This window comes from Vicugna pacos, chromosome 29, assembly GCF_048564905.1.
Source record: "Vicugna pacos chromosome 29, VicPac4, whole genome shotgun sequence".
Taxonomy (NCBI): domain Eukaryota; kingdom Metazoa; phylum Chordata; class Mammalia; order Artiodactyla; family Camelidae; genus Vicugna; species Vicugna pacos.
The window spans coordinates 25,184,897-25,206,025 of record NC_133015.1 but is presented as its reverse complement, the minus strand read 5'-3'; the positions used below and the strand labels follow the sequence as shown (position 1 = coordinate 25,206,025).

Here is a 21,129-nt window from a genome sequence, read left to right as displayed (position 1 = left end):
GGCCAAAATATAATTTCTTGGCTTTTAAATGGTTAGACATTGTGGATCACATGGTTTAATCATATTACCAAACTCATTGTAAACATTGTTTAAAAAGAAAGAAATACTATCTTCTATCTAAAAATCCTCAATCTTATAAAAATTCATTTTAAATAACTTAATTTTATAGTAATTTAAGCCCATCTTATAATTTCCAGGATGAATGTGAGCAGGGAATTTAAATTTAACAATTTGAATGATTAAAAACCTCTTTTATCATTAAATCAACCTAAAAATATGCTTATAGTTTAAAAGCTTCCTACTAGTTAAAGATAAGTGACTGCTTACAGAACTGTTACCTAGGACAGCACCATTACACGGAAACAACTTACAATGAAAACCACTTCTCATGTTAATTCCACTTTACCACACACTCATCCCAGCAACCTAATTAGAAAGAACTGCGTGACTGGCTCTAAGGCCAAACGTGCGACTCTGGTCAAGTGACCCTGCACTGATGACAAGCACAATTCATCACGCCAGATGCTACTCACGGAGCACCGGTGGTGTAAAGGCTGCAACACGACGGGAAACACTCACGCCTACAACTCACATGAGAGACGAGCGTCACACAGCTCATGCCACAGACCAATCTACAACGATGACAAACGCTCTGAAGGAGAGGAATACGGCTCCGTCAGGCTGGGGAGTCGGAGAAAGGCTCCCCGAGAAATGGTAAGCTGCGATCTGAAAGGCGGGACAGACGACCCGAGAGCCACACTATCCGAAGCGACAGCCACCAGCCACATGTGGATGCTGAGCCCTTAAAACGTGGCCTGTCCAAACTGAGGTGGACTGAGAGGATAAAAAGCACACATGATCCAAAAGACTTAGTAGGAAATGTAAGCTATCCCAGTATTTCTTATACACACACACACGCACGTGCGCGTGTGCGTGTGTTTCAACAGCCAAATAAACTGAAACACTAAACCACCACCCTCTACTTCTTTACCTGTAAACAGGAGCTTCAAATACCTTCCTCAACACAATCTTCCCTCCGGAACATTCTCTTGGTTTTTCCTTTTATCTCTTTGAACATTTCCTCTGAATTTTAACTGTATCTCCATCACCTATTACAAGTCCTCAAAAAACATTTACCAAGTGAAAAACATAAGAACAGTAATTGTTTTGTCACTTTTTCCACCTACCAACTTTGACTATGAACCCAAATTTGATAAATCAAATACACTGATCACAAAAATCTCAGGACTAGAAGAGAAATTTGCCCAGAAACAGTCACAGGAAAAATATATACCTACGTCACTCCCTGCATCAACATGATGGTTCTTGTTTGACTAACTCGGTTACTATCAATAACTGTAGCTTCATGTCACAGAATAGACGGGTTTTTTCCCCCACAAAGTGCCAAAAGTGCAAAACTCAAATAGTAAAAAAAAACAAAACTAACTCTTGCCTTTAATGAATAAACCAAATGTCCTCAAACTGGAAGTTTCTTTTGGGGGCCTTTCTGCAGATCTTCAATAAGCCACCCTTATTATAGGGAACAAAGTTTTTGCCTCGTAATGCAGATGGGATATGTGCTTCCACTCCAGGAGTATTACAAAGAATCATTATAGAGAAAAATCAGACCTCTAAATGTACAAATAATTTCTATAAAGCAAATGGAACATCTATTTCTAACAAGTGCTCATGGGGTCTTTACACTTTCATTTAATATAATTTCTTTTACAAAAATATTCAAATTTGAAAGATTAATTGAATTCGAGACAACATTCTAAAAGGGTTTGAAGGACTGGACTATTTCTAGATACAAAACAATAAAACTTCAAGCACATAATTGGGGAGAAAAGTGTAATATTTTTAAACACAGGCACTGAGATACCTAGAACAAAGGAGAGAACTCATATACCAAGCATGTCATAAGGAAGTCCTGACTCTACCAACTTAACGAGCTACAAGGAACACGTCTACCAGAGACAGTCCCATCCAGGGACTGTCTGTTACGCCTACAGCTACGGCTTCACCTTTTCCAAGAACGCACCATCCCTTCATGTTAATGAAGAAAACAACTCTCACGCTGTCTGGATTACAACGTTATTTTTTAAACAGAAATGGGTTATGGATTATCTTTCCTAATGAAGGACTTAGAGAGGAGCTTTGGTATTTCTGACTACGCACAACTGAGGATCTCACGTAGACATTCTGTATTCCCACACTGAAATTATGGCTTACTTTAATAGCATTTCATGTAAATTAATTCATATCAATTCTGCTAACAACATTTTTTCACAAAGTCTACAATTAACATTTTTCAGGCAAGCATTTGTGGGCACGCTCGTATCTGCACACATGTGCGTGAAGGACGGCCACCGGAGACACGGATGACAGCGGCCTCACGAGGAGAGGCCACTGCTACCAGTTCCTGCCGCAAAGAAGCGACTAAAGGCACTCCCCTCCTTTCACCTGCACTGGACTCTGAAAGCTGCACCTTCCACAGACCTCCACAGGCAGAGGACGTGTTTTGTTCCACAAGCACAATTCTGCGTAATCTGGAAGCGTATAGTGATACACTGAGCACAAGTTCCCAGTTTATTATAAAATAGTGCTACCTTACCTACAGATTCACACACAACATCTAGGTCTAGAAATAGTGAAAGAGAAAATCCAAATTGCACCTTTTCACATCGACCACACATAGACGAAACCTGAGACGGGGGAGAAAGAAACAAACAAAACAAAACAAAAAACAGACAAAAGCACCAAGCGGCCGACCGGAAGGGGGCCTCCCTGTGAATGTAATTTCACTCCTGCAAGTGAGGCTCCTGTGCTCTCTTCCTGGTTTCCACACTTGACTTAGGGGAGTTCATTAAAATCTTACGTCTGTCAGTAAAATGAAAAGCAGCAATCATTTTTACTCTTTGAAGGCAATCTCCAAAATAAAATTTCCCAGGGAGAGATGACTCATAGTCCTGAATTACCCTAAATTACACTTCCTAACAGTGTAAGCATCTGTATACAAAAAGAAAAGTAAACAGTTCTGCAATGTGTGTAATAACTACACAGTCATTCACCTTAGACCAGTATAATGTCTAAACGGTTTAACAACTTAAACCCGAAAACCCAATGACTTTAAGACTCTTCTTCCGGAGAGAGGGAGAGTTATTTGACACACTCTTAGTAAGATGCACACCGACATTCATCCATGGGAAAACACAGAGCACGTGGACTCCTGCTTCACAAAGTGAACACTTGGTGGGGTAACACAGGAGTCTAATCACCTACCTTCACGGTGGTTCTCTTCACAGATGCACGCTGGATTAGCTTCATCGTGAGGCGGACAGGCGACTTCGTCCACGGCAGGGACCTTGCCAGCTTGCCCACATAATTCTTTGATTAGCTGCTAGCAGAGCAGGTGACCTAGCCTTGCCCTGCAGCTCCCCTCTCAGACGGATAGTCTAGGTCTAGGAGCTGACTGAGAGCAGAAGAAACAACATTCCCCTTGACCACACCGCTGAAGTTGGGGCTGAAAGTCTGCACCCCTGCTTTACCGTGTGCCACAGGATGCTGCCACTGACATCCTAGACTCGTACGCCAATGGAATAAAGGATTTCAAGGACATAGGAAAGAATCCTATCTTGTTCTCACACCTCGTCCAAAACAACCTGCCGAATGAATCACAGACACTTCTTTTTCTTAAAACACTTTGTCAAAACATACTTTTTGAGCTGTAACAGCTATGACTACTTCATTAAAACAAGACAAAACTTCACAACTTTACATTGAGAAGAAAACCCAGGGAAACATTCATCTCTTGATCTCCAAATACACTTAAACCATTTAAAAACTTTTACAACCAAGAATTAAGCTATTGAATTTTAAAAATTAAGAAAACAAAGACTTTACCTTTTCAAGTGTTTTCCCTTCCAATTGCATCAAACTCACCTCAGAATCATTCCAGCATCATTTAAAGCAAAGTGTTGAGAGGAAATACAGAGACTTCTCAATGAACAGAGCTTCAGGGAACCCCGCAGGACCAACACCAACCTCTCAACATTTTATAAGAAATGTGACAGGTACATCATGTAAAAGTGAGCCCTCATGTATTTCAACAGTAATTTCTTGTAATAAAAAAAAAAAAAAAAACTTGGGCTAAACACCATTTTAATTCTGTCAAACAGTATGTTATTCTTGGAATAATTTCTTCTCCTAACAACGTGTTAGAAGCCATCAAACTTTTCCCCATGCCATTTCTAACTGATGAGAAAATGCATAACTAACAGCCCTGATGACTATTTTGAAGTATTTCTCTGTCCCATCACGTGAATGTTTTTCATGATTAAACCTGTGTTGACAACCTGTAGTACCTCTCATACAACTATCATCTGAACATTACCAATAAACCAAAACGTCCAAGTATCTAAGGAACAGTCTGAAATAACGCTGAGTGCATGTTCATAGACAGCAGAACGACTCCAAGTATGACACCATTCTCTAAAAGGCGAAGCAGGGCTCCTCCAGGGGTAAAGCTGACAGAACACAGACAGCATCACTGAGCTTTTTCCAATGCAAACTGAGTTCTGTGAAAAATGAGCCTGCAATTTAAAATAAAGTTAGGACACTAGATGGTGCCATCCATCAATAAAATCTGCTAAAATACAAACTAAACTAACCCTGACTTTAATTTAAAATTTATTCCTCAACCAAGTTTGAGGAAGTCACGGCCGCTCCTGCTCACCCGCACCCCAGCGGTCACTCACACCGCAGGTCAACCTCACTAGTGAACAGGGTAGGTGTGCGTTGTAATAAAAATGCTCTAGTGCATTTACACATGTTAACAGGGCTCCTTAAGTTCTAATCTGGAAAAAGTAAATAAATGATGGAAATAGAAGTGCGGCTTCCACTTCTGTCATCTGGCGCTGAGGTGCTGGGCTGTAATTCATTGGTCAGCTCACTGCCGGGAAGGAAAATGTTCACCTCACTGTAGCTACATCAGAACTAAACAAAAAGACCGGCCTTGCTGAAGTTTCGGCCTGTCTACCCTCGTTCAGAATGGTACGTGGCACTTAATGAACAGATAATACATGTCAGCCGCTGTTATTTTTATCATCTCATTACTGTTTCCAGGATTCACATCATGACTCATTTATAGGAAAAATTACAGAACAACGGTCCTCCATTCAAATAGAATGAAAGTCTTCAATAAATCGGACTACACTACACTCACGTGGCTGACAGGACAGTATTTCCAGAATCAGGTGAAGCTCCTTGGCAGGGGAGAGGAGGCAGGAGCTACTGCCTTACCAGTGAACAGCGCAGCCCAAAGCATGCATTCTAGGGCGCCCAGTCTGCTACACACACGCGTATACATGTTATGTAAGTACACAAATGGAGCCATGAATAACTGCTATGCAAATTACCAACTTCCCTGCAAAATATTCAGAGCGTAAAGGTTTACAATTCAGCCTCCTTTAACTGACTCACTCTTCCAGATAAACACAGCCTGAGAGATTATTCTGCTTGCTGTCCAAGCACAAATACTGATTTATATAATGTGGCCTTCCCCCGACTTCTCCTTCCCTCATGAAAGCCGGATACCAAAGGCCCACTTTAAAACTGAGGCCCAAAGGCCCGTCTCTATCAGAGTGGGCTAAAACAGCACCATCTGGAGCGTCCACGTGAAGGGTAAAGCAGGGCTCGGCAAGTGGGGACAGCGGCGACACAGCCGGCGCCGGTCTGTGCAGACGGAGTGTCACTGGGGCCCCTAGGCCCGCCCCTGCCGTGATGCCCGCAGCCGCCTGCGCCCACTTAGCTCAGGGAGCCTGAAACGTGTAATCTCTATCCTGCACGGGAAAGGCCTGCCAGCGTTCTAGAGCACCTGTGGAATCAGAGGTCAGTTTTATGAGGGAACCTCAGTGACTCTGGAATGCAAACACACAAGAGAACTCTCCCTTCCCTGCTACCCCCACGCAGAGTAAATTCAGAGCCGCCTCTTCAGACACTTCATTTGCTGATATAGGACTAAGACACACAAAGTTTCAAAGTCCATGCATTATAATAAGGATATTTTCTCTGAAAGAAGAAATAGTACTTTCAAGACACAGGAACCAAGCTTGCTTTTATAAAGCATACACAAAAAAAAGCATGCACTTGTATTTTTTAAAGGTCATCGTACATTATATATTCTATATTAGAATATGCAAGGAGTAGCTTTTGAATCTTTTCCCACCTACTATATTTGGGAGTCCACTATGATCTCCAATAGGAGAAATAGTAAGAAAACTTTCAAGATGCAGTTTAAATGATGAACGACATGACAATACTTTTGAAAAAGGAACTGATAAAGATCCAAGCCAATGGAGTAAGACTGGAAAGGTGTTAGGTTTTAGCTATCCAATCCCTTAATGTTACACATAATCACGGATACTCTGGTACTAAGGAATATATTAACAACAATTTATCTTCCAGAGCTACTTTATATTTTATTAATTAAAATATGTATTTTGATGATCTGTACACATTTAAATATAATAAAACTGCTTAGGAATGGAATTTTTAAAATCACTTTGCACAGCAAGTTTTTTAAGTCTAAAAACTGAAAGTAACTAGAAACATTATCCACAAATGCCAAGAAAAATTGCAAAGAAATTATCAAAACACAAGATAGGAAGAAACTACTGTATCTTCGTAATTTCTGTCACAAAAACCAAATGATGTAAAATGACCCAAAAAGGAGCCCGTTAAGTGATTCATCAACTGCAATTATTTAACCTCCAGCCAACTCACTCTTTATGCAGAACAGAGCATTTCCCAGGCCCTACGACCCTCATGTGCAAGATAACTCTGTAATCTGAACTATGTAACCACCATTTCAGAAACTACTTGAAAACCAGAGTAGGTAACATTTCTAGGAGTGTATTTTTTCAGAGTAATTTATTGACATGAGAATCTGTTTTAAAGGTAAGTTGCAACACTTCAGAAATAATCATCCTATAAAGTCTGACTACTTTAACTAAAATAACAAGACCATTAAAAAGTATAAAGAAACATTTAGACCAGTCATATCACCGTATTTGATGACTCACCACTTTATGGATAACAAATCTGTACAACACAGAAACAGCAAAACTCAAGAAACACAAGCCAAGGACATCTGATCACTTTACAATGACATGAAAACAACTTCCGAAAAATTTTAAAAATTGAGACACTTCTAGATAGCCTGCAAACTCATCTGTGTTATGGTTACTTAATATTTAGGTTACATCCACACAGAAGTACTTTAAATAATGACGTAGTTTACTGTTTGCCAGGACCGGGACCACGGGTCTATAAGCCGTAAACTGGCTCCACAGATACTTGCGAAGAAGTGCCTCAGTGATTCAGAGTCCTTCCTCGGGTCTGTTCTGCCTGACTCATGACCCAAAGCTACACTACCTGAGTCTTTCTTGTGTCAGTACCAGAAATACAGTATTAGCTAATATATGGCAGAGCTCAAGATAGACCCTACACATTTACTTTTACTAATACTACTTCCATATTTGCTAAGCCTAATTGTATTCAGAAGATCCTTACATGTACATTAAGTTTCAGCATCAAATTTTAAAAATGGAAATTCAACAAATTCAACAAAATTCCATTGTTTTGATAAGTAACATTAAAAAAGCCATGCCCACAACTACTAATTAAAAGACAGACAGAAATGACAAAGACACAAAAGGAGCCTAACATTGAGTCCCAATTTCTTATAAAATTAACCTGAACTAAAAACTCTTATTTCTGTCAAATACTATGTTATTCTTGGAAACAGAATATGAACCAACACGGTAAGCATTTGAAAAACGATTCAAAATGCGAATTAAATGTTGATTATTTATTAAGACAGAATAAATAAGATAAAGGGTGGTGTTCAGTAAACTGGTGAAGGAAATTCAAGTGGCTTGCTCAAACCCATTGAATTAATTGTAGAATAAAACAAAACCCGAGCACATCCAATCCCCCAGCTTGCTGACTTGAGGTCTTTAGCACCCGGTCACACACACTCCAGACGGACACAGACCCCCTCCCCTCTGCACTGCGGACTCTGTCACAGCTCAGTTCCGTTCTCCACCCACGGAGTCCATGGCCAGGGACAGATTCAAACTGGTCCGGCAAAGGAGACCGAAAGCAAAGGGCCAGGGAGGGGGACACGGGGGCGGGGAGGGGAAGGAGGCACTCAGAGGCCTTCCGGCCTCCTTCTTGGCACTTAACCCAAGCCTGGACTTCAGAAACAAGCCCCCAGCTCGGGTCCACCCCCAACCCAGGCCTCTCCCCTCCTTGGCCAAGGCAGAGACAGGAGAGGCAGGCTCACTCTCAAGAAGCCAGGTTGGAACTCTGGATGGCTTTTCGCACGAGAACTTTCTTATATAAAGTGACTAAGTTCTAAGCTTGACTCCTATCCTTTTTAAGTCTTTCTCGCTTTGAAAACATGACTAATTGAGAGAGAAAAGCCCCATCCAAATTTTCCAGTTCCACCAGAGTTCACGGACTGGGGCAGAAGCAGCCCTTGCTCCAGCGTTATCACTGCTGGATTTTAGGGGCATTACGCACCAGACAGACTTCCCTGCCAGCTCAAGGACTAAAGCCTGTGGACTATTTCTTCCAAGGGAAGTATGCGTTCATAACAATGGCTTTATAAGCAACTTTCCCAAACACAGCCCTCACAAGACATATCTATTTATTTCTATGGTAACTTCCTCTGGATATATTACTAAGTAATTGAATGTTTGCAAGACAGTCCTCTGTATGCTAACAGGCATCACTCTTATGCTACAAATAAAGAAGGCAAACTATTAAACTACTATCCCAAGGGATAAACACAGTCGCTGAAAAGCATTCTAACGCCAAGTACATCTTTCCATTCTATCTTCAGAAAAGGTATTTATGTGATGTTTAATGAATGGACATTACCCTACGAGTAAAGTGATGGCAGCACATAATTAAAAGATGCAAGTTATTTCATTTATTTACAATTTACTATATACTCACACAGAATAAAAATTATAGCACAGAGTAAGTTTTCTAACTTAAGTTTTTTTCTCTCACTTTATATGACACTGATTTTTGTTGCATTCAATTGAGTAATTCAGGATCAAGGAATGACTACGTCACACACGTATCTTCTCATCAAGCACTTTCACATCAGAACTGTAGGCACGAATACTTACTTATCAAAGCTATCACTATTTTTGATGAAGCTCTCCAGCTTTTCCTTGGCATATTCCACCACATCTGAATGAAGCTCAATCCCATGATTTATTCCAAAAGGACCTGCAACCGTAGCAGCAGCATTTTTATTAAAAATATTAATCATGTCTTTACAGAACTCTTTAATTTCTGCTCATTTATCTATCACAGGAGCATTTAAAGAGGGCTTGAAATATGTGAACGTCTGCTAGCCACAGACTTTAAAAGCTGTATGGAAATCTATTTACGTTGCTTAAAAAAAAAAACCAAAAACTTCTCTTGAGGCTATAGCTTATCTGTCAGGGCAATACTGCGAAAGAAATAATCACATTTGTGTATGAAGTTTAAGCTATTTACCATAATGGTTTCCTGTATCATTTGTTTAAAACTCGTTAATTCTAACATGTCTGGAACATGGGCTGACCCAGGTACTGCATGTATCTCTCAGAGCACCCCCCGCCCAGGGCCGCCCACACTGTCTGCCTCTGGCGCCCCCGTGTCTAGGAGCATGTGGCCCTACCCGGCATAGCCAGCTGGTTTTACGCTCCTGTTCCAGCACACTCCACACACCTCACTTGGTATCTCTTTTTGCACACAGCCAAGGATGAGCAACATTTCAGGAATGAGGAATAGGGGAGATGATCTTGGAACGCTCCTTTCCCCAGCCTGTACTGGCTGAGAATGTGACCAACAGGATTCAGGTGCACCCTGCTGGCCACAGCCCACCGGAAGGAACACACCATCTCATCCAGCTACCCAGTTCTTCCCAAGCTTCTCAAAGTGGGCCAACCAGGTCTTCCACTCTACACTTCTTTTGAGATTGATCTCCCAGGAAAAAGTGTGTTTGTGTGAGGGTGTACATGCGTTATTTTCCGTATCTGGTATGTACGTTGGGAGCGACTTAACTGGATGTGCCCTCCTGAATGCCATTAAAAATACAATACATACTGGAGTTCTAATGACCTCCAAGAACTTTAAAATAACAAAAGATCAGTCTTCAAGTAACATATATGAATGTACAGGAGGCACATGAAAAAGCCGGTTTGTAATCTAGGAATTACCTAATTATAAAAATTAAGCCAAAATTTTTAGATACTGTCTTCAAGCCAAGAGCAGATAAAGATAATGCTTTGACCCACCGTATTTTTACTGTACTTGATTAGTATTATTAAAAAAAAAAAACCTGATTCTACTTGAAAAATGTATTCAGATAGAAAGATTACATAAAAAAGTACTTGAGCCATCAAATCACAGACAGAATTAACTTCCTTTGCAATGCTTTTATACTTTTTAAAATAAGTTATTCTGACTGATATACTCTTAAATGTTTTGCATCTCATCTTTTGTTTCCTTACTGTCAAAGTTTTGGTCTTCATCTGAAAACTGGAACATCCATCCAATATCATTTAAGATGTCTTATAATTTCTTGTTATTACGAAAGATAAACTGACAAAAACTAAAAAGTTCCTTTTTTCAAAATATAAATGAAAATGGCAAAAAAAATAAACTTAGAGAAACACACACAGTGATGTCACTTTTTAATTTAGTATTAAGTCTGAGTATTTTGAAAACTTGAATTTCCACAAGGAAACAGAAAATGTTATCAGGAAACACTGGGTAGTTTTCCTCATCTAAAAACCTTAAATTACATGACAATTACTTAACATTATATACATAGTAAGGAAAATATTGCTCTAGGAAATGAATCTGATTTTTCTTTCACCCCTTTATGGTAATCCATTGAATGTTAACCGTAACAGACTTCTATATCCTCATTAACCATTAAGAATCTAAGCTATGCTAATCAACCATTTTGAAAACAACAGTAGAGCTATAAGAATAAGAGATCAATAAAAAGGTCAATATTGCTGGAGCTGAAGTTTCAGTGGGACTGAGGAGACAAGCACGAGAATAAAGGTGCCAAGTACAGAAGCCAGAAATCAAGGCTCGTGTTCAGTACTTCACATTGCCTGCCTAACAGAGAGAGCCTGGCCTTCCGCGTGCTAAGTCAAAAAGCCACACAGGCTGTTTTTCACTAAGAGGCCACTACTCTCATTTTCTTTTCCTTGCTTTCTGCTTACATAATATCTAAAAGCAAAGTGGCAACTTTTGGAAATAAGGCTTAACGTTACTAAGAAATTTTTTCTTAAAGACTGTTTTTCACATCACCTTGACACAAAATAATTTCATTAACATACAGTGGATCTGACAATATCATAAACACATGTACAATAAATATACTATGCATTAATTTCTAGTGCAAACACCATTTCTGATTTTTAATGGATAGAACCCTTTAAGGTTAGAATAACATGGAGACATCTTTAATTGTCACTAATAAACTGAAGAGTAATTAGCATACTGAAAATAATAAATTGAAAAGAAGGCAGAACTTAAATGGCAATGTCACCAATAGTTCATTTATTCAGAATGTGATAAACAAGTAGAAAACATCAAGTATATGATAAAAATGCAGTGTGATGCTGCTTATTACAACTCATACTTGACAACTGTATTGAACGGAACAGAAAAACCGTAGAAAACTAAAAAAGCACACACAGCTGCTTCCAAGGAAGGAGATTAAGAGGTCCGGGGTGGGAAGGAGACACTCTCACCACCACACCCTTTTGTCTAAATGGTGTCTTAACACATGCATGTAGAACCTTTTCAACCAAAATAATGGGCTAGTCAAAGAAATTAAAAAAAAGGGTACAAGATTTTCAAATAAGTAAAATAAACAATATAAAATAATTCTAACAGAAAGATGTAAGCTTTTGCTGGAAAAGACAGCATCCAGAAGTGTTAAGATTCCCAGCACCACCTGACAGACAAATCGCGAATCTGACTACTGAACACATTCCAAAGTTATTTTTTATGTGCCAATGTAAAGAGATGTTCCTGTGAAAACAATAAAAGCATATTTTTTGTCATACCAAGTTTTAAAAATGAAAGTACTAACAGTTGACCACTACCTTTAATAGCTAAATATTAGAGAGAAAGTAGAAACTTACACAGAAGTCAAAGTTTATTAAGAAAAATACAGTTATCAGAAACACCTAGGCATCCTACATAATATTAGAAGTGATTTCTAAGACTAGGAAAAGCCCATTTATTAAGAACGACAAATACAAAAAAAAAATCCAATATAATAATAAAACATAAAGCCTGTTTTCCTTTTGTAGGAGTTGGATCTAATCCAGCTCACTTTCCACCTACCGGTCAGTCAATAACCTGAGCTTATACAGAAAGGTCAGTGATTAATCAGATTTAGGTATCAATACGCAACACCTCCATTCCTCACTTCCATCCACGTGGACCCCACGTGATGCCCAGCACTCCATCCCCTAGCCCGCAGGCCTGGGGAGGTCTGGGAGTGGTGGCCTGCGGCAGGCCGGGAGCCTGGTTGCTGCGCAGGCCCGAGGACGACCAGGGCCTCCCGTCCCGCGTGGGGTGCTCACCTGCAGGGCACAGCCACAGGCAGAAAGCACTGCATAGGACACAGCAAACCTACGGACACAGAGGGCCGACTGTGTATGTAAAAACACCTTCAAATAAGTTACAATACTTTATTACTAATTTTAGTTGATAAAATAAGGGATCTTTGGGAAGATTTACAAGTAACTTTGTAAGAATTCAGAGACAGTAACAGGTGAAACACAGACAAGAACAGGTTTCATTCTTTCTTTTGGTGAACACCCTGGGGCATAATGCAAAGACTTAAAAGAGTGCACAGGTAGATAAAGGGGAGAAACAGGAATCAGCAAAAGATCAAGTAAGCAGCAACTAGATAAAAAAACCATCTATTGCATTGCCACTTAGTAAGATATAATTATTTTCTTAAGGTTTCTTACGGTTTCTCCATCTATTGTATCACACTAAAAAAGCACATTAACAGGAGACAAACACCGTCAGCACTCACTGAATCTTGCCGTATCAGCGTGGAGTTCCTTGGCTGAACACACCTAAGACTGGAGACTTGATCTCTGTTCTCTAGGTGCAGCAGATGTCTCGTGAAGCAAGTCTTGGAATTTATCAGAAAGTTCCAGTCCCTCGGGCTTTTCTCAGCTTATGGGCATACGTGCTGTTTCCTCGTACTACACCTGAGTCTTAGAAGTATGTTTACACAAATTGGAAAGTGCTGGGTAAACAGTAACAGAGAAGGGACCAAGCCCCTAAGTAAACCACGTGTCTAAAATGTCAAAGCCACAATCAGCTCCTTTATACACTGCCACCCAATGAGCTGACAATATCCAAGTCTATCCTGGCCCCAGCAACTTAATGGCTGTATCTCACACATCTACACTGGAATATTACCACAGCAAATTCAATACACTGAAAATGTGCTCAACTGTAACAGAACAGAGTTTCAATGTTAAACAGCTTGGGATCTTGATCCGAATTCTTTTAATGCAATCATTTCCTGTGAAAGACATTTCACCAGCTCTTTCATTCTACTGCATGTTCATGACTGAAGCATCTGAAAATATGATAAAAGTATGTATGATAAGTGTAGCTATGGTCCCAAACTTAAAAGGTTCACAAGTAAGACTGAGGCAAATGATATATACAAAGCGTAAAAATGTGTATTTTTCATGTCTTGATATATATATATACTGGCAAAAAAAAAGTGTCAAATCTATTTTATCACAGAATGAAGCATTCGACAGAAGCAAATCCTACAGTTAAGTACATTCCATTCAAAATACATTTCCTGTTCATTTTAGCTGTCTTCTATAACTCTTTTAAAATGCAATATATATTTCCCTTTACTTATTCTAAGAAAATTCTTCTGAATTCTGAATTCAAGTCCACTGTCATCCTTGTAAACATCATGCAAGTACTATGCAAAAATGGGGGTGTCCTCGGGGCTCCATACATTCTTCTCCAGTGAGGAGACAACTAGATGAAGTGGAGGAGAGGCAGGGAAGGAAACTCTTTCAAAGAATGCCTTTTGATTCTTTTGGATTTTTTAACCCTGTGAATATATTACCTCTTCCATAAAATATAATTAGAGAGAGAGAAGAGAGACCGATGTTCAGGGTTCTACCTTGAGTAATTTTTGTAGAAGTACCTTCCACCAAAACGGAAGCCCAGGAGGGTTAAGCCAGTGTGCGCCGCCCCGCCCTGTGCGGGCCAGGGTGGGGAAGGGCAACCTGAGCCAGAGGCAGGCTGAGCCGCCACAATCCTGCACACAGAGGAGAAGTGCAGGAAGCAGCATGTAACCAAGCCTCCCATCTGCTGGCCAGCTCGGAGGATCAAGAGTGTCCCGAGCTCAGCAGACAGACCTGGACCTGAAGGTCTGTCTACAGGGCACCTGAAGACAGCAGGAAGACCAGCCCTTCACCACAGGCTGCAGCCAAAGCAGCTTCTGTAAAAGGACAGAGAAAGCGTGTACAAAGGCAACACGAAAGAGGAGCGAAATCCAGGCCAGAATCTTTGCAGGCCAAAGGTATGGGACAAGGATGGGCTGACCCTGCAGGAGCCACGCCTGGAGGAACAGCAAGCAGGCAGAGGACCTCGGGCTCTAAGCTGAGGAGCTCAGCCCAACACCCGGCTCAGCGCAGGGAAGGCTACGGGGAGAGAGACCACTCGGCCGGCACCAGCTCTAGAATCAACCACGGGAGCTGGAGATTCACACGTTATGTTACAGAGAGACAAATTCAGACAGGTTTTGTCATTTTCTGAAGTGTACAGCCAGTGCTGCTTATTTGCAGTAGTTTATGTGCTATACGGTCCAGAAAACACAAAATGGACAAATGCTGACTCACTGCTACTGGGGAAACATGTACACACACACCCACACACACACCCACAACTAGATAATAATCCTAAATCCTAAAAACACACCCTGCTAGTCAGAACTGTTTCACAGAAGAGGAAGTGAGCCTGAGAAGTGTCAGGTGAGAACCAGGCCCGGCGCCGCCCCAAGCCCCCGGGCCCGGGCCCAGGAGGCAGAACCGGCCCCACGCACCCTCTGGGACAGGCCCGCAGAGCCCCTCACTCGGCTCAGCCCCCACGTACGAGTGCCAACGAGTACCGACGCGAGGGTTACAAATGAATCTTAGACAGCAGGCGAATTCGCAAACACAGTTCAATGGTTTTTGGTTCGTGGATGATCCGGCTTGGAGAGTTAAGCCTCAAGGTAAAACTCAAGACGAGACTTTTCACAGCACTGAGGGAAGTGCCTTTCAACCTCAAGGAAGAGTATGAGGAAATGTAACCAGAAGAAATGACTATGAAACTTTGTAAAATTTCTAAAACTTGTACCATTCCCTAATATTTGATATTTTCACTACTTACTACTTGCTGCCCTGTAATAATCAGCAAAAACACAAAATCACCTGCAGACAGACCTCCAGAGGCAGCAGCAATGGAGGAGACGGTTGTCAGTAAGGATTTCCACTCCACAACCAGAAGCGAGAGGGAAAATGCTGAGATATAAATGATGGTGGCAACTCTGCAAAGGGTACGTGGGCAGACACAAGATGCACAAAAGCCTAACTTGGACTACGAAGTAACAGTTTAAACAGTAAGGAGCTTTATCGATTTCAGAAAATGTTAGCAGCCTAAATAGAAGGGTTCTTTTTAAAGCACATTTGCTCAGAGCCCCACATAAAGCACATACCAAGAACAGTCTCTGTAATTCCTAAAAAGACAAAAGAAAATCTCCTCGAAAATAAATTTTAAGAAATAAGGTTAAAGGACAGTGGGGAAACTGACATTTGGCTTAATGCAGAGAAGATAAGCTACCTCAGTGAGAAGCCTGGAAACCTGCAGAAAGTGTTCTGTCTTACCAAAAAAAGATGGGGGGAGGGGGCAGAAGACCATTCTGGATCTCCCTCATTCTCTGGCCCGAAGTGAGCCAAGAGTTTTCCAAAGGAGGTGCTGAAGACTATGAAAAGATATCTGAAAATCCTATTTCCAATAAAGGGCTTGCATTTGAATATATAAAGATCACGTACAACTCAGTGGTAACACCAACAACTTAAAAATGAATAGACATTTCACCAAAAAGCACAGAACAGATACTCCACATCACTAGTCACCAGGGAAGTGCAAGTTAAAACCACAAGATACCACTTCATACCCACTAAGATGGCTATTAAAAAAAAGCGTCAGTGAGGATGTGAGAAACTGGAATCTCACACATTGTTGGTGGGAATACAAAACAGTACAGCCTCTCTACTGTTTGGCAATTCCTTAAAAAGTTAAACATAAACTTACCATCTAGCCTGGCAATCTCACCCCTAGGAGTCCACTCACAAGAAATCAAAGTGGTTTGCCTATAGCAAGAGTTGTATGTGAACATTCACAGCACCAGCATCCAAAGTAGCCTTTAAGTAGTGAAAGGACATATGAAATGTGGGAAACCCAAAATGGAATATTACTCAGCCAGAAAAAGGAGGGGAGAACTAGTGCATGCTATAGCATGGATGAATTTTGAAGACAATGCTAAGGAAAGAAACCAGACACAAAAAACCCTATACTGCACGACTCCATTCACATGAAATGTACAGAAAAGGTAAATCTACAGAGAGAGAGAAACAGGTGAGTGGTTGGAGTGGCTGCCAGGGCCAGGTGGGGACAGGGGGGTGGATGCAGCTGGGCCTGGGGTCTCGATGGGGCAATGGGAGTGTTTTCAAACTGGATTCCAGTAATGTCTGCACAACCCGCAAACAGACTAAAACTGATTTGCCAAGTTAAAATCAGTGAAATTTATGGTACAAAAATTATTCCTCATCAAAGGGAGGAAGAGGGCTAAAATGAGAGAGAAAACATGAGTGTCTGAGGTCAAAGGCAATACAAGTGTAGCTCAATAACCAAATACCATTTAATGTCCTGTGGTCAAGGAAAGAGCAGAGACCAAACCTGACGGCCACACGTAGCTTAACCAGCTCATTCGGACCACAGAGCACCTGAAGGCACTGATGCACGTCGGCAGCATGTTTCTGGTTAAGCCACAGGCTTGTCAGCTGTCTGACCTTTAGAAACGACGGCTGCAGTGCTGACGTGGTGACGGGCGTCTGCGGGGAGGACGGCCTCCACAGTCACTCCTGTTAACTCAGGATCTAGGCAAGAGACTAAGAAAGTCATTCAGCTGGATGAACCTTGGTATCTAGGAAACCAGGGTGAGTCCCTCAGCAAAACGATTGGAATGCAGAACCACCCCTATCTGAGCCAGAAAGAGCCTCAGAGTAACTTGCCCTCACGTTCTGATGTCTAATGGGAGTGTAGGAGGCCTTGTTCCACACCCTAGTCTTCAGTGGGGTCCCTGAGGTGGAAGACAGCACTGAGAGGAGGAGGAGGCACTGAGGACCCGATTCGCTGTGAAAATCCATAGCTTTAAGGAGAAGTGACTGGAAGAATTTATCCTCAATTGTGAACAGAACAAGCTGTCTGAAGTGAGGCATATTCGAAGACGGGGAGATCATTTTCCAGGTGTAGGGAAAAATAAATTCCATCTGTGAAAAATTGTCTCAAGTGTCAAGTGTCTTTAATCACAAGAAATTCCCTGAGGTTTAGGATAAAGCTTTCTTCCCTCAAGGCTGAGGCCCACCCTCTCCAGGTGCCTGTGGAGCGAGTGGTGGCCGAGCTCCCTCCAGGGGCCTCCTCCTCGCCTGCGGCACCAACCTCGCACCAGCCTCGGGAGCCCTGCCCTCCCCGCCTGCCTAGACTCTGAAGAGGCCCGCAGCCTACTGTGGAGCGTCTGTCACCCCATCCTGTGACCAGAAGGGGTCAGGGCTGAGAGCCACAGCGCAGAGCGACTTAACAAGGAGAGAACTGCTGTCAGTCAGGTCACTGGACGCCCCGGTCCCAAGCCTGATGCACCAAACTCAGGATAATTACAGGGAACACGTAAGCATCCTTCTTTGGAGCTGGTTCTAAGTCATTTTTACAGATGCACCCTCCCCTCCTTGACTTAATTAAATGCTCATGAAAAACAAACCAAAAAGGGGAGTGGGAGAAAAAAGATTAGGCTTCCTCAGAAGATTTACTAGCTGAAATCCTAGTTTTACAGACTGTTCTTCCCGCCTCTCCATTTTTAAAAAGCTTTTCATCTTTCTCATCGAACGAGGATATCCCATCAAGGGGAGAGGAATTCTACTTGGCCTTGACTACAGGACCACATAGAGAAAAATCTGGACTAACATCCAGTAACTGCAGGCACACGTGTAACTGAAGACCTGGGACTCCCAGGGGCTGGTGACAGGAGGAAGTACATCACCCCCATGGGGCATTCCCTCGAGGGTCTGTTTCCCTGCACTGCCTTCGGGTCTAGAGTAGAAAGCATTCAAGATACAGTGAAGTTTGAGGTCGGCCTACAAACATATCTGGTCCCAGGAACCTGATTTCTTGGGGACTGGGACTAAGGAATGGCATTTAAGAGGGCGACCTCACTGCTAGTAAGATTGCTAATTATGACCCCTCTTCTCCTCCGCCAGGCCTCTGGCTAAACTGCTCCCTCAGCAGGAGCCAGCTGACAGGCTGAGGAGGGGAAGACAGAACGTGTGCTCTGAGGCTGGCCAGACATGGTCTGAGGCCTGGACTCATGTCTTAAGTAACCAGAGCCAGTCAAGAAATGCACTGGTTCGAGGAAGGTAACTCCTGCTTTGGAAAAGAGGCTCTCTCCCTGCTCCTTCCACTAAGTCCCTCTGTGCTGGAGACCTCTCAGACTCTAGAGATTCCTTTTTCAGAGAGGATCTAATGATGGAAGTGAAATTTTTGGGATTCCCAACCTGTGGAGAAAGTCCTATCTCAGGATGAGCAAGAGCATCAAATTTAACGTGCGCTGTCAGTGTGAGCTAATGATAACCAACACCACTTCTCCAAGACATACTCTGCTCCAGGCAGTGTTAAACTTCTCTCTCGGCAAAAGCTAACTCTGTTGCCGTTTCTGACCAGTTCTCGGCATCAGGAACTGACTCAGTTGTGGGATAAAAGGGCTCTGTGTTTTTTTAAGTGACACGATTGCAGGTTCCAGACCAGGAGAGAAAGGAAGGAGGGAGCCAGTGCGCAGGAAAGAGGAATTTCAGGCCTGAAAATGCCTAAGTCATATGATGTGACCACATAATTACTGCCCAAACTGGGACACTTTGGGAAGGAAAAGGACATTTTTAGTACTGATGCCAGGACAACCGGGAAAAACTAGAACTATCCAGCATCCTGGGGTACAGAGGCATCCACCAGGGTGCAGCCATTTCTCTATTTCAAGTCCTCCAGTGATTCCCCGCTACTTCAGAGTGAATTTTAAGCCAGTCTCATCCCTGCATCTTGGGTGCACTCCTCAACTGCAGCACGTATCGCAGTGGACAAGAACTGCTGGCTTGCCAGCGTCTCCCCATGCCCACTGGTCTGACTCACGGGCAGCAGTCCGTGTTACAGGCCTTAGTGCCTGTTACAGAGCAGCACTCAGGAGATACTGAGTGGCCGAGGGAACAAAATTCATGGCTGCTCATCCCCCACCCAGCATCATGTCTTACAGCAGACTTCCCTCCAGGCAAGCTCTGTCCACCCACAGACCCCACGTCCCCGCTGTCATTTCCCAGCCAGGTGACTTCAGCAAGTTATTGAACCTCTGTGCCTCAGTATACTCACATTGCACACAGCAATGTGTGCTTTAAACAATGCCTCATCCTCACAGTAAGACTCGGCTAGCTTCTCAAAGGCAGATATGTTTATTTGTCCCTCTTGATTCTGCTGCATTCACACACCAGAAATGACACCTGACAGAAGAGACTCAATGAGTCAGTTGAACACTTAATGACATGCACGCCTCTCCTCTTCCCTAGTCCTGGGCTTTGCCCCAACAGTGCCACATCCTCTGCATCACTAACAGAAACACAGCACCACTGCCTTTAAATGCGACACTGATTAACTATTAAACTCTCTACACCAGCAGTCAAGACACCACCTGAAATAGACTACAGGACACCTCCTGAGTTTCCCAGCTGCCAACTGCTCAATTTTGAGTACAGACGATAGCTGAGGGTTAGAAAACAGTCCCAAGAGCTTTTTAAGTCCAAGACTGAATGCAGAAGTGAACTATCAGGGTCAAGGCTGAAAATAAGAAAAGATGACTACTGTGGCCTTGTGGTCCCACCCTGAAGTAAGGAAGACAAGGACTTTGAGTCTATACATTCAGACATACACTGCACACAGTTACATACCCTATAAATCATAAACAGTAACACAAACTCAGCTTACTTTTAAAAAGAGAATTTTACAAAAGTGAAATTACCTAAAATTAAGCCCACCATTGTACTTAAATATCCGGTTCCACTTCCCAGGTTAAGAAAAGACAATCCTGGCTGAAGTTTCAAGGCCTCCATGACCTCGGAGTAAATGCAAGGGGCCGACAGGTGGATGTTGCCGTGTTTCCAGGCCAGGTCTTTGTAGGCGTTGTCTCGGTAGCCCTCCAGGTAGTAGTCTCCACGGTCGATGGCTCTGAAGGCTTGCTCCACCCTTTCAGTGCGGATGTACTGAGCTTCTTTTAAGTTATCAATTAAGTCGTCATTATCTTCCCCAGCACTCACAGCTCCTCCCATGATAGTGTTCAATCAAACCATAAATTTCAAAATGTAATAAAACTGGCAGAAATGGCTTCCAATCGTGTAGTGTGGTTTGTTTTCCTTCTAATATTGCACTTGATTTCCAAAAACAAATCAATTCTGAAAGGGAATGAAAACAAACAAGTTTAAATTAATGTTCAAAAGGAAAGCAATTCCACTTTATTGAGTAGATAATAGTCCTCATGACTGACTGCCATTTCTCAAGGACATACTGTGTTCCAGGCAGTGTCAAGCCCCTTGAGTATTTTATGTATTCTCATAACCACCACAGAAGGCAGCTTAAGCATGATCTCATCTGTGCAGACAGGAAACCTGGGACACAGAACAGTCACCTCTT

The 21,129-nt window shown here is 42.3% G+C and overlaps 1 protein-coding gene across 5 annotated transcripts in view; it reads right to left on the bottom strand.

Moving 5' to 3' along the window:
- The window catches only part of PCMTD1 (protein-L-isoaspartate (D-aspartate) O-methyltransferase domain containing 1), a 53,760-nt gene that overhangs the window by 9,177 nt on the left and 23,454 nt on the right, over nt 1–21,129 (bottom strand). For 4 of the 5 annotated variants that reach the window (XM_072951993.1, XM_072951991.1, XM_072951992.1 and 1 more), the window contains 2 exons: nt 20,462–20,891; nt 9,204–9,306 (listed from right to left, as the gene is read on the bottom strand). In XM_072951993.1, coding sequence (XP_072808094.1) covers nt 9,204–9,306; nt 20,462–20,768 — 410 coding nt within the window. In that variant the 5' untranslated portion in view covers nt 20,769–20,891. Of the gene's footprint in view, nt 1–9,203; nt 9,307–20,461; nt 20,892–21,129 lie in introns of those variants that run through there. The other variant, XM_031692152.2, reaches the window with a different exon arrangement.